The sequence below is a fragment of the Elaeis guineensis genome, chromosome 2, assembly GCF_000442705.2.
Source record: "Elaeis guineensis isolate ETL-2024a chromosome 2, EG11, whole genome shotgun sequence".
Taxonomy (NCBI): Eukaryota; Viridiplantae; Streptophyta; class Magnoliopsida; order Arecales; family Arecaceae; genus Elaeis; species Elaeis guineensis.
The window spans coordinates 82,416,323-82,431,267 of record NC_025994.2 but is presented as its reverse complement, the minus strand read 5'-3'; the positions used below and the strand labels follow the sequence as shown (position 1 = coordinate 82,431,267).

The 14,945-nt window shown below is 32.8% G+C and overlaps 1 protein-coding gene across 1 annotated transcript in view; it reads left to right on the top strand.

The window, feature by feature from the left end:
• The first annotated feature begins 2,108 nt into the window (after positions 1 to 2,108).
• Positions 2,109 to 14,945, top strand: part of LOC114913795 (uncharacterized) — a 61,800-nt gene continuing 48,963 nt past the window's right edge. Inside the window, exons 1-2 of the mRNA XM_073251158.1 lie at positions 2,109 to 2,693; positions 10,270 to 10,419. Of these exons, the coding sequence (XP_073107259.1) occupies positions 2,360 to 2,693; positions 10,270 to 10,419 (484 nt within the window). The 5' untranslated portion in view covers positions 2,109 to 2,359. The remainder of the gene's footprint in view (positions 2,694 to 10,269; positions 10,420 to 14,945) is intronic.

Sequence of the window (14,945 nt, the reverse complement as noted above, 5' to 3'; positions counted from 1 at the left end):
TTTTATTACTTTCATGATTATTTATATAAGTTAAATTTATTTTTGAAAATCTAGCCTTATTTCGAATTAGGGGAGGAATCCAGCACAAAGGAGGACCCCACTACTATTACAAATAAAAGCCATATATGTACCTTATTTTATGGATGTAGAGTTTTAATGAAATAATCGGAACAAAAATCCTATTTTCTCAATTCTTTATGTTTTTTTAAATTTTTTTTTGTAAGATTCAAGTCGAATGGGCTAAGAGAATTTTTTCTTCTCTTCGATTGGGTCATCAAATCCCAGCCCCTTGCCTGAAGGGCTGATACCATCTAAACCAAGGTACAGTCGTATCCTACTATTTTTTTCCTTTACTTTTTAAATCATAGAATTATCATTTTGTTTCTTGTAGTAGCTATTTTCTTTTGCTTTATTTATTTCTAAGATGCAACAAACAAGATATTGATTGTGATTTGGTTTATGCATGGTTCTTACTAAAAAAGAAAACCAAAGAACTGTATAATTTAGATGATATCTATTTTAAGCAAAATTTTTCATGGCAGTGTTGATACGATGAACCCAATGGCAGGTGCTTCATTCTTCTAAATTTGATCTATTTTTCTGAAATTGGATATCTTTTCAAAATCTACAATTTTAGGCTAAGCCCTTCGGAATCAATTTGTAGAGAGATACAACACCATTGCCCATCGTAGTGCCAGAACTCTGATTATGCTTCAAGATGTGTGAAAGTGGACCCTCACCTATGATATGCATGGACATTAGTCTCAAAAGTTGTACCTTGAGGTAACTCAATCCTGGCTCAAGCTTGGTGTTGCATTGGACCACAAAATGGTTAGGTGAGTCTGATCCAACTCACTTCTATCTTTGATATGAATCTCTTAGCTCCAGAAAATTTAGAAAATGGACCAGTTTACCTCGCTTTCCAGGTAGCTATCATGATTGCTAGCATAGCTTTTTGCATGATGGATACTTATTTCTATAGACTTCATTGAAAGTGGTAATATGCTTCCTTATTAGAAATACACACTAAACATGCTCGTCGGAATTTCATGTGGGGCTGCGGTGCAAGCAATCCAAACCAGATCAGGCTCTTCATGATTCAACCAATCAAGCCTAGCTAATTTATATTTGCATTAGGTAAACAACTTCAAACCAAAACTAGTCTATTGCTATTTGGGTTAGGTCCACCTAAGTTGAGCTTCTAATTTATTTTGCCATCAAGTTTATCAAGTTAGGCAAAGCAAGCAAAAGCCTAAATGCAGCCATGAGAAATATGCATACATTGAGCTACTGAGTCTAACAGATTACGCCTTGTGGTGGTTTTCAGCTAGGTTTGTTATAATGGTCCAAGGGCTCTATTGGGCTTCATTCCATATTATACTCTAGCTTGCTTTGAAGCCTAGACCATTAATCCTTAAAAAGAAGAAAAAAAATATTATCCAGAGTAAATTACAAAAACATACTAAAGTCTACATTTATTATATTAGCATCTAATAGTTTATAAAACCTATGCTTTAAATTAATGGTATTGGTAAAAAGTCGAATTTGCTCTTGAGTGGGAAGGAGGATACACACTTTCTTATATCCTTCGGTGATTGTTCTGCCACTTAAGGTTTATGTTGTTTATTTTTGAAATTTTTTTGGCATGGCATTTGGATTCGATTTAAAGTTAATAATTTTACTAATATTCTATTAAGTTATAGGTTAAAGTGCTGAATAAAAATAAATCTCTAAAGGATAAACATACAATTTGCAAATTATTGGATATAACTATAATTTACTCCAAATTTTAGGAGAATTTTTGTTATTTACTCTTAAATTTAATATTATAAGGCTCATAGTATAATTGGCAAAATTATATATATAATGAATGAAAAGTGAAGAAATTTTGAGGTTGTGTCAAAAGAATAATGAAAGATAATTTTATCAATATAAAAATCTATCCTATGTATGCTTCGTTCATCCTTTCAATCTTAAAAGGCTACAAATTGGTGGGTCCGATGGATAGACGATCCCTTTTTTTTTTATCTATTCATGTGAGTATATTTTGAACCAAATGGTGGATGGGACCATCCATCCTTATCCATCCCCTTGAGCCATTCATCCTTCCAATTCTATTTATCCTCCCTCTCATGACGCCAACAACATTGGGTCGGCGAAGGAAGACATGGCAGCGGTTGCCGGGGGGAGCAGCGAGGTGCAGAAAGTACGCAGTGCTGTCTTGCACGGCAAGTGGGAAAAAGTAGTGGGGAAATCTACAAGACAAATCCATCTGTCTCGAGCACGATCAACGGGGTTGGGGACACCATTCTGCACCTTGCCATCCTCAAGGGCGATCAAGATGGTGTGATGTAAGTTCATGAATCTCATGGAGAAGCAGGACAAAGGAAAAATGGAGAACCTCCTGCAGACGGAGAATTATTGGGGTAACACGCCGCTCCACCGAGCTGCATTCAAGGGGATGGATGAGGTGTGCTTGTTCATTGCCAGGCACTACTGCACCAAGGAGGTGGTGTGCTGCCGCAACAAGATGGGTGAGACACCACTGCACGTGGCAGTGCTCCACGGCCGGAAGCGTGCCTTCTTCACCCTTCAGATGGTCATTGAAGAAAATGGCTGGATAGACATGCAGGTTCGGGACAATGATGGTACTGACACCATGCTCCATAGTGCTATTGCTAGAAAACATTTTGGTGAGCCATTTTTAACCCAGTTATATTTCTCCTTTTGTGTGTGTGTGTGTGTGTGTAGCAAGAGCTCAGATCTCTTTTGTTCATAGTTGAATTGAATCGGTCTAGCCTCCCAGACACGGTGGTTTTTGTGTGGGTCTGGGTTGTACCTTTCGGGCCATGCATGAACAAAGAGAGGGTGAGAGGAGAAGCCCTCGCAGCCCTCACCTCCACCCTTGCCGGCCCTCCTCCATCTTCACCGTCTTCCCCAAGCCCTCGCCCTCGATGGGTTCATTGTTGGTGCTAGGAAGCCGGAGGTGCTGGCAGCGGCGCCCTTTTCTCTTTTTATGTCTAGGTGAATAAAGATCTTTGATCCGATTTTTTTTTTTTTTTTTTTTTTTTTTTTTTTTTTTTTGAGGTCAGAGATTGAGGCGAGGGCTTCTCCTCTCTCGCTCTCTATGTTCATCGCAGAAAAAAAATTAACGCTGAACTCCGACCCCATATATCTCCTTACCATTATTCATTCCACAGATCTGATAGGTGATCCAACTGTTGACGTCGCGAAAGAACATCAAGAACTCTTTTCATGCAAAGGATATAACCCAGACCCATTTTTATACTGCATTAGCGGTCATGATTGACGTAATCCCTGTGTGGGAGGTTTTCTCGTATGCTAATAGAGAGTCCACTAAAAATATACCCATCGCTAAGTATATGAATAGTTATAATTGGAAGATTGGCCCTCTCTAATCCAACAATCGTGAATTAGAGAGGATTCCCTCTTATACAATAGAAATCACAGTTATTATATGGCATTTTCCTTGTCCTTCTTATAAAATAAAATTTTCAAAATTTCTAAAAGATTTCCTCCGCAAGAAAATTTGTCCCTCCTAAAAGAAACTTTTATTTAATAAAAAGTTATTTAGACGATGATAACTTCCTTTCAAAAATTTATGACAATAACATCCTTACTTTTTGGATTTTGCTACAGTACTCCAAAAGATAGCTCAATCTTTTTACTGCTTATATATTTTTGATTGTTGGATTAAATATAGACCATTTGGATTTCAGCTCGTTGAAGTGCTAATGCGTATGACTAATGCGGTAAATATTTCAAAAATTAAAATTATTTTAATATTGAATTGATGACAAGTTTAGTAATTGAATTGATTTTTTTTCTCAAGAAGTCTTCTCCATTGGCCACCAGAGGTGGAGGAGCCATAGGCGCCGAAGGGTGGTGGTGACTGCAGGTGAGTGGGGTGGGGGGGGGGGGGTTTGCGGATGACCTGCAGGTGGCGGAGAGTTAGGGGAGGGGGGTGGGAGTACGTAGACAAATGGCAGAGGAGTCGCGGTGCCAGTATGGGGGTTGGTGGGGGGGGGGGGGGAGAGGTGATCGCGGGTGGAGGATCTATGGGCATGCTTGGGGGCAAACGAGTCACGGGTTGGGGGGGGGTGGCAGTAGTGTGTTTGGGGGGCAGGGGGTGGCATAGACCTAGGGTGGAGGAGCCACAGGCATAGGGGGGCGTGGGGGGCACATGGATAGAGGGTGGAGGAGCTACGGGCGTCGATGTGGAGGGGTTGGCGATTACAGACGGAGGACTCATGGGGCTATAGGGAAGTTGTAGGTGAAGAGGGAGATAGAGGAGCCACGGACAGGAAGCCATGAGGGAGGAGTCATGGGTGGTACTAGGGGGTGGGCACGGAGAAGCCGTGGGCAGAAGGAGGCAAAAGAGCCGTACAGATAGAAAGAAGAAAGAAAAAAATAAAATATTATTTTTTTAAAAATAATAAAATATATAAAGTGGTAATGTGTAGTACCTTAAATATCCTTTATAATATAAAGGAGTATTGTAGAAAAATTTTGCCTAACTTTTTCCTCATCATAACTTTGCCATGTTAGCCTTTATAAAAGTTATTTTTCTAGTATTAGATAACTTTAAATTGCATAGGACGTGGCAAATGATGATTATTATTTTGTAAAAATTCCAATGGGGTTCTTTGTAGCAAAATAAAGTTGTTGTTGAAACCTTGGTTGGGAGAGAATTAATTTATTATGTGTCAAAAATCCTCTCTAATTCAGAATTGAATTAGAGAAGTTTAGTCTCTTGTCTGTTGAGGCTGAAATATATTGTTGATCCTTTTTTAATAACTTTAAGATTTTGGAGTCAATGAGTTAGTTAATTTGGTATCAATGCCCAGATTCATCGGCAGTTGTGAGTTCATCAGCCTTGATATACATTGTTGACCTTTTTCTTATTAGCTTAAGTTTTTGCAATAAATCAATTAGTTAACACGGGGGACTCATTAGGAGTTAGCATCATGCTGCCCTTACCCGCTCAGTTATGAACCATCTTGTAGTCCACGTAACTCTTGGTAAGGAACTAGAGCTGTCCCATTCAATCTCCAACAAACGGAAAAATACCCAAACTCATTTATGGCTGTAGATGGCTTCCCTTTGATGGTAGACATGTCCCTAAACCTGAAGTTTTAGGCAAGACACTAGTATCCACTAGAAAATGTCTGCTAGCTATTGGCAAACCCTTTATGGTGAGACCATTAATGTTTGAGATACATTCCTACTTTTACCAGCATGAGTAATGATATGGGCTGTGCTTATGTAACACGAAATGGTGCAGCCAGCATTTTGATGGGAGGGGGGAGATATTATAATAATAATCCTCGATATATTAAAGTTTAAAAATCTAAAAATTATTGATATTTTTGCATGTATATCTTTCTAAATATCTAAATTTACGTAGATACCCTTTCAAAATTGATATTTGCATGTATATCCTTATAAAATACTTGATTTACATGTATACCCTTCTTTTTCTTTATTTTTTGTATATATACCTACGTCATCTAATGCCGTTAAAAAATTAACGGTTTAAAATTTAAATGACTGAAATACCCTTATGGGTATATAAATATAAAAAAAATGATAAGGGTATATATGTAATTAGTAATTTACGATGGTATGCAAATAAATATTAATTTTGAAAGGATATTCATGCAAATTTTGATGTTTAGGAGGGTATACAGACAAAAATTTTTAATTTAATTTTTTTCTATTGTATGTTATTTTAACGAGATGGAAAGAATTTAAACACATTAATTAATATCATAGTAAGGGTGATTCAAGTACATTAATTTTTATCTATTGCTTTTTTGTTGGTGTTTATAGTAGGGACGGTTCACTTGTTTAAAGATTTTGTTCATTTATTGTCATTATTCTCAATAGCAATAGCTGAGATATTAGTCCCTAATGCAGCTGGATGCTCAATTTCATTCTGTCTTTAGTTCTCCCTTTGGTCATCCACTCAAACCTTCCCTATTACAGCTACTTCACCTCTACTTTGATCTTGGCTATCTAGTGTTGATTGAGAAAACTGTATATCATTAGCTTCTTTTGTGACAAATAAGAAGTACTCTATCAAATCTTTATATTCTTTAAACAACCTCACTAGTTTATGATCTGTATTTAGAATCATATAAGATTTAAGTGATAAATGTCTAACTACAGATCAAATTTTTATGGTCTCTTCAAGCTTCAAATTGAATATGTATACTATATCATCATATAGATCTATATAAGAATAGCAGTCAATATCAACTAACCTGCTTTTTTGTCTTCCAAAGTAATATTTTATTCTTGTAGAATTCTTAATCTTCTTAAAATATCCTCCAAATTTCATCTTCAACTTGAAAAGCGGTTGCTCCATTTAATAAGCCTAGACATGGAATAAGCAACTATATATATATATATATATATATATATGTATGTATGTATGTATGTATGTATGTGTGTGTGTGTGTCTGTATATACACACACATATATATACATATATATGTATGTATGTATGTATGTATATGTATGTATGTATGTATGTTTGTATGTATGTGTGTGTGTTTGTATGTATGTGTGTACACACACACATACATGCACATGTATATATATATATATATATATATATATATATATATATATATATATATATGGAGAGAGAGAGAGAGAGATGAACTAGGCTTAGATCGATTGGATTTGGGCCCAAATCCGGTCTTGTTTCCCACATTCTGATCTATCTAATATGTCCGTACAGATTTTCATACTACAAAAAATAGTTAACAGCCACTTTTTTATCCATTTGGATTTGAAAATTTTTTTAAAAAAGAATAGGCCATTAATGAAGATGGTATTTGAGTTTTTATTTGTTATGGAGTGTTACTGTTTATCCTATGGTGTTTGTATTTATTGTGGAGCATTTTTGTTATTCTAATTTTATTTTAAATTATATATGAAATAAAAATTAATATGATATAAAAATAAAAATAAAAATTATATCCAACAAAGAAGCAATAGATAAAAATTAATATACTTGAATCACCTTACTATGACATTAATTAATGTGTTTAATTTTTTTTCATCTCGTTAAAATAACATACAATAGAAAAAAATTAAATTAAAAATTTTTTCCTGTATACCCTCCTAAACGTCAAAATTTGCATGAATACTCTTTCAAAACTAATATTTATTTGTATATCCTCGTAAATTACTAATTGCATGTATACCTTTATAATTTTTTTTTTTTGTATATATACCCATTAGGGTATTTTAGTCATTTAAATTTTAAACCGTTAATTTTTTAACGACGTTAGATGATGTGGGTATATATACAGAAAATAAAAAAAAAAAGAGATATACATACAAATCAAGTATTTTATAAGGATATACGTGCCAATATCAATTTTGAAAGGGTCTCCATGCAAATTTGGATGTTTAGAAGGGTATACGTGCAAAAATCCCATAATTATTTGAAGTAACCAAAAAGATATGAAATCATACTATAAATTTGATATGTATTCATAGTGGGGACTGTCTACGGTGGATTGGAAAGGAATTAGATCAGATAAGGAATTAGAAAAATAGCAAGTTCAAGCTTTTGGAATCAAAAGAGGAGGACGAACATTTGCCTTTCAATAGTTTTTCGCTTCTTTTGCTTGAGAAATCACCTATGCCTATTCAAATTCATATCACAATATTGGTTACTTAACGTAAGAAGCAAGCCCTGCATTCACTATTACTTCTGAATTTGGAGGAACAAATTAACGAGGAACGTGGATAGCGAGGACAAGAAAAAAAATATATATATAGAGATTCAATTTCTGAGAGGCGGACTTGAATAGCCCACTTAATCTCTTGATATACAAAAATCAATACAAGTAGTTTATGGGAGGAAATTGAGCTAGAACTATAAAAACTCCACATTCAACTAACTCAAAAAAACTTTTGTAGAGTGCTAGTGATAGATTTCACCCTCTCTTCAGTAACCAACCCCAAAATTTTAAGAGGGGCAAGCTAATTTAGATTTACCTCGCAATAGGACATGCATAAGCAAACCAAAATTTTTAAATGGCGCAATTGCCTAATGTGCACATTAACAATTCTCTTGCCATGGGGAAAGAGGGGATTAGTGCAATCCATACAATTTGTTGCGAAAGTTGCGGGGTTGGTTGATTGTGAAGTTACCAAATTAGCAACTACAAGCCTAATGTACTCTTCACGTTTACATGACGGGTGCTGAAAAGCATTTTCCTACCAAGATTATTAGTGCATGCTTAGAGTATATTTCTTTCTTTATTCCCTCCTTTCAGTCAAGCATAAGGAATCATTTCAAGTAAGGGATTTTTTGCATGCTAGTCCTTAAAATATTTCATACTTGCATCTTTTTTTAAAAATATTTAGGCCCCGCTTGGGATTGTTTTGGAGGGGCTCCAAAAACTGCTTCTAGATGGTATATGGTTGTTTGATAAAAAATCTGAAATTGCTTTTTGACTCTTCTCGAAGCTCAAAATCTCTACTTGGCAAAAGCTCTAATTTAGAGTCTCCCCAAAAGTACTTTCTGAATCCTGATTAAAAGCTGCTTGTATGACCCAAATTACCAATGAATTGTATAATTATTATGTTATTTATTATAACATTTAGATTAAAATAAAATATATAAATTATATATTAATAATATCTTGCACTATATTATGAAAATAATGTTATAATAGAATACTATTAATATCATGCTCAAATAATAACTCACATTCATATACTACAATAATATCTTAATATGAACAAATAATAATAATAATAGTTCTAACACTTTGTATCAAAATATTGTATAACAATTGTTAACTAAGATTAGATACATTATTATATTATATTATAATAATAGTATAGTAATATACCATATTATTATGATATTATTATATTATAATGTTAAAATAAAAATAATATATTAAATTATTATGATATATTATTATGCTATATTATACTAATATTATGATGATAAAATGTTAGCATCATTATTATATTATCTATTCTTTATTATTATTTTTTAATATTAAAAGCATATTTATTGTTACCAAATAAATATTAAAGTTTGATAGTATCTTAGAAATGCAGTTATTATAAAAAGCTTTTCATTTAAAGCTCAACTAGTAAAAGCTCTACTTCTAAAAGATCTACTATCAAAAGCTTTGCTATCAATAGCAATCCTAAATAGAGTCTTACTAGTGTATAGTGCATGCAATACGGCAAGAACAATGAGATAATACAAAAAACACAAACATGTATGTTAGAGAAGAGTGCACACCAGAAAAAAAAGTTCTAGATATTTTGTATGGAGAAATGATTCAAGATATAGATGTAACATGGCTGGGGAAAGTGGGCAATATCCTAAGAAACATAGAGATACCAAGAATGTGATGCATCTTGGCATGCAAACTCCAAAGTTTGCTTTATATGTTAGAAATTAGATATATAAATTCTTGTAAAATTCTCTATTTCCTTCTACATACTAATTTTTGTTGATTGAACCCTAGTTAAGGTTAACTAGGGGTATAAAAGGATAGTTTATCTTTATCTTAGTACGTCAAGAGTCGGATATAACTCTTTTCACTCTCTTCTTGCTTAATTAGCACTTAGCAACTAGGGGACTAATAGTGAATGAGCACAGGTTGAGCCGAATAAGTTTGAGAGATTGGGGCAAAAAAAAAAAAAAGATATGAAATTAATGACGTTAGAATAATAAAATAGAATACTCCATTCTCATCTAATTAACTTAATGAGATGTAGAAACAATAAGTCACAAGGCTTCAGAGATTCAAATATAAATATGGAAACAACAAGGATTGATACACAAATAGGGATATCTTTAGGGTCTAATTTGCACAAAAAATCTTTCAATGCAGTGCCTTTATGTTATTCAACTAATGACTATTATAAAATAGGAATGACAGATTGTTTAATGCTAATATGATTAAAACAATATTATTTTAAATTCAAATTTCCATGTTTAATTCAAAAGATGAATTGGTGGCGTGCACTATTTTATTTTTACTTTTGTCTATTTTCTTTTATAACAATGAAGAATGACCATTACAACTGCTGTTACTGTATTCAAAATATCTAATCAAAATCTTAAGCGGACAAGTGTCAATTGTTATGTGTGATTGTGATAATAACAAGGTCTTGAAGGATTTTTTATTATTGTTAATTAGAAACACTCCTAATAATGATGTAGTTTTGACCCAATCATGGCATGGAGTACAGATCTAGCCTTGGAGATCATTTACTGCTACCCTGAGCTTCAGCAATCCAGGAATGACAAGCAGGAGTTGTCTCTCCATATTTTAGCTAACATGCCCACAGCTTTCAAAAGTGGGACTTACCTTAACCTATTTGATAGCTTTATCTACCATAGTAAGTCTCTCTCTCTCTCTCTCTCTGAACATACTTGTGTGTGTCTATAACATAATATTGCTCTCTTGTAGTTATTCCTGTCTCTTAAAAAACACTCGCAGTTATTCCTAGGAAATCTCTTATAAGCTTTATTTATAGTATGCATGGAAGTATGCGGCTATACATAAATTTGTTGAAAACTTATGATTATTCTCGAGGATATACACTCTTGATATTTTATTAGAAATAAAAAAAAAACATTCTTGATAAGTCAAAGGATTTATATATCAACTATCAATAAGTTTGTGAAGTGTATATGATTTATTTGAGAATAAGAACATTATTCGAATTATAATTCCATTAATTGGTAAGGTCATTGAATGTTTGATACTAGTGATACCTATTTGTGTCCCATACTTATTGCAAAACTCATTATTGAAAAAAGATTGGAGCAAAGCTATTGATTCAATTTCATTTTTTATTATCTATTTGAATAAGAGAGAGTGTAGTTATTAAAGAGTAAATAATTTTTGATTTCATGAAAAAGATGGAAGAATAATCCATATCAAATGGTTAGACAAATACCTCACTTGTTCTGGAAAGAGAACCTCCTAAAACAAAATAGGTGCAACCATTAGCCTATAGTTGTCCCACCATCAACCTGAAATTGCATGCTTGGGATGCAGAACTACCATATACTTGTAGAGAACCCTCCCTATAAGCATGCAAGATATTTTATCATGATATCATTAATCAAATTACAAAATAATTTAAATAACTAAAATTCAAACTTTAATGCCTCATAGATCTAACAATATTGGAAAGTCTTACAGAAACTTTAATAAAATTCAAATATGATATAAAGAAGTCAAAGTTTACCTCTTATCACTCTTTCCTAGCAAAATCCTAAGCCAAAGTAGTTCGCTAAATCTATAAAAATAGCAATATATTGAATAATGAGCTAGACAGCTCAATAAGCAATAAATACTCAAATTAAATAATAAATAAATAATAATTTTTACTAAAAATAAGTATATGGAAATACTTTAATTGAAAAACAAAATCTAGATATGCAGCAATATCGAAACCTCATACATGTGAATTACATCCTTCTCAACATTCAAATTTACTTTTACAAATTTCAATTTATGCAAAACACCAAGTTCATCTCATCAACCAGGAACTATGACCAAACTTATACCCTATGGCTGGGCTAGATAATGAGCTCAAAAATAGTCAAAGTACCAACTTATAACCCTTACAAGTAGGATTCAATATGCTAACATATAACTCCTAAAGGTAAAGTATCAATGTGCCAACATAAAACCTCTATAGGAAGGATATTTATCTACCAGTGATAACCTCTACTGATAAGGTATCGATGTACTAATATATAACCTCTATTAATAGAAAATCAATGCCTAGTTAGACTACAAGTCTAAATCCATCTTAAATCAATTTTTTTCTTAAAAATATATTTCATATTACAAATAAATAGATACATAAAACCATGCAATATTGAAATCAATCGAGCAAAATCCATATCAAAATTAATATGTTCGATCAGAAATCATATAACATTCTAGAAAAGGTATATTCAATGACAAAATACTATGCATCAGGTTTATAAATCATTAAAAAATTGAATTAGAAAATATAATATAACTCATTGATAAATTTAGAAAAAAAGTTACATTACTTGCCTTGCGAATAGTTATGATTGGCAAATCCTCTAACTCTGAAGATCTCCATTAAAGCTTAATATTTAAAAATTATATTTCTGTCAAAATTTAGCCATGATATATTTGAAAGTAAACCCCTAAATCTCAACACCTTTTGTATAGAATTAATACTAGTAATAATAATGTGAGGTAAAGGTGGTAGAAGGACAACACTAAGCAAGTGATAGTGTCGACACCCCAAATCATCCGAACAAAGTAGTTTCATTTGATCAAGGTCAAACTACAATATAGATAGATCAATAGAGATCGAGAATGATCAAATCTAGTAGTATCCAATAAGGACTAGGGTGGAACTGACATGTTGCCTAATAGTCAGTATTATCTAGAAGTAGCAACCCAAGAGAGGAAATGAATTGGATTTTCAAAAATTTTAGCAACTAGAACAAGTATGTGCACTAGTTTTTTGTATCACAACATGATAATATAGTGAGTCAATATAAAGCAGTAGAAATAAAAGGATGGAAAATAAATAAGAAAGAAAATCTATCCATAATCATAAATACATAGAATTTATAGTGGTTTAGTATAAACCCTAGTACCTACGTCCATTTCCCAAGTCTCTTTATTTGTGAGTTCCACTATAATCTCTAAGATTATAGTCCAAATGGTGAAACTGCAATCACAATCAATCCTGCTGAAATTTACATAGATTCACCTACCAAAACTTTCCAACCAAGTCCTCTTCGACTTAGTCGAATACAACCATCCAATTATGGGCTTAGACTAGCTTAAATCCCTAAGTTTCTTTAGGAAAAAAACTTGTTACAACATAAAGTACAATAAATAAATAATTTAAAACTCAAGAAATAAAAACTCTTTGTTGCTTAAGGAAGCCGATGAAAATAGCTCTTGTATGCAATGACTTCCTCCTTGAATGCCTGAGAGAAGCTTGAGTAGATGCTTGGAGGAGATGCTTCAGCTAGTAGGTCACACAATCAAGGTCCTTAAGCTTTCTTCTTAATTGAATTGAAGAGAACGAAGTTTGACTTCAATGCTGCCTTAAATTTTTCTGCCTTCTTAGCATTTTGTTCTCATTTTCACTTCTTTTTTCACTTTCTTATATTTCCCAATTAAATTCTCCACTTAAATATTGCAAAAAATAACTAGAAAAATGGATAAGATAGTGATTGGAGAATAAAAAATAGCTATTAGAGCCTTTTCTAGTCATTAGAGAATTTCTATAAAACTAGCTGTTAGGCTGTCAGATGCGAAGGAGTCAACTCTGATCCTTAGGGGTCGGCTTGATCTTTTCAAGAGTTGACTTATAAGCTACAGTGTCTTAGAATAGCTCTCGAATTGATTCTTCTAGAGCTGGAGTCGACTCAAGAATTAGTCAAATTTAACTATTCTCTATCTATTCTCCTAGACTATTCTGGGGTTGACTTTTATTCTATTGGAATCGACTCAAGTTCATACATTTTTCACTACTCTCTATCTATACCCTAAGATCATACTATGGTCAGCTCTTTTTTTATTAGGGTTGACTTGAGTTCCACTAGAGTCGACTCTTATTTTGCTATGATCCATTGGAGTTCAGACCATTTTTCATAGCGATCAGCTCTTATTCTATTGTGGTCGAATTGAGTTCCACTAGTGTCAACTCAAGATATGCTAGGGTTGACTCATAAAATGTGCAGGTCTCATTGTGGGCATGCTAGAGTCGGCTCGAGTATCCAATAATTGATTCTTTTCTTTCATCCTTTATTGAAAAATCTTAAACTTCTTCTTGACTTATTTTGAAAGGACTTCTTCTTGATTATTGGTTCCACCTATAAATATCAAAAAATTTTCTACAAGCATACTCTCAAGCTTGCGGTAGTATCAAATGTACTCAAGTATTCTGGCATCATCAAAATCAATCTTTGGGTCAACAATCTCTTCCTCTTTAATAATGATAAAACTTTAATTTATCTTAAATTTTTTTAGCAGAAGTACAAGTTAAAATTGTATTAAATTCATTGCATATAAAAAATAATACAAAATTTTAATGCCCTTTCCATTTAGCTAGACCATCTTCTTTTCTAGGTCATTGCAATCCTTTTTGGGTTTAAGAATAATAATGCCATCAATCAGGATAGTAGGTGTGTGAGGGCTATTGATTATGATACTTCAAAAATCATAATCAAGTGCTTAAATGAAAATACATATATATACTTTTCAATGCATATAGCTGATGCCATTAAACAAAGGAGGTCTATTAGTCGATTATCCTTTGGTAAGAGATATTCCAATTTTAGCTACAATTCGATCTTTAACTTTTGATTGTTAAATCAAAAGGAGCTGAGTACCAAAGCTTTGATATTACTTATTTATCAAAAAGACAACCCAAGAAAGAGGATGGGTGAATTAGATTTTTCAAAATTTAAAATATTTTCAAGCTGAAATATAAATTGTGAAAGTGAAGGTATAGTGGAAGCAATTAATTAAGGGCTGAATTATGTAAATGCAGTGATGAGCAATATAAAAACAATAAAAGCACATATACATATAATCTTTTTATAGTAGTTCGGTGCCAAATTCAGCACCTACGTCCACTTTCTAAATATACTCTTGAAAATTCTACTATAATTTCTCTAAGAATATCATAAGATTATTTTTTTGGGCTTATAATCCAAAATCTAATTGATTTTCTCAGTGAAAATCAACCAAAACCACTTTCTAAAGCCTCTCTGAGGCTTTTACAAAGATATAATCTAATTGAAGGCTTGGATAGGCCTTTTTCAAATTTTAATCTCAATTAAAACTTGTTATAGTAGAATGTAAGAAAAAGAATGTGAACACAATAAGAAGGCTCCTTAAGAGCAA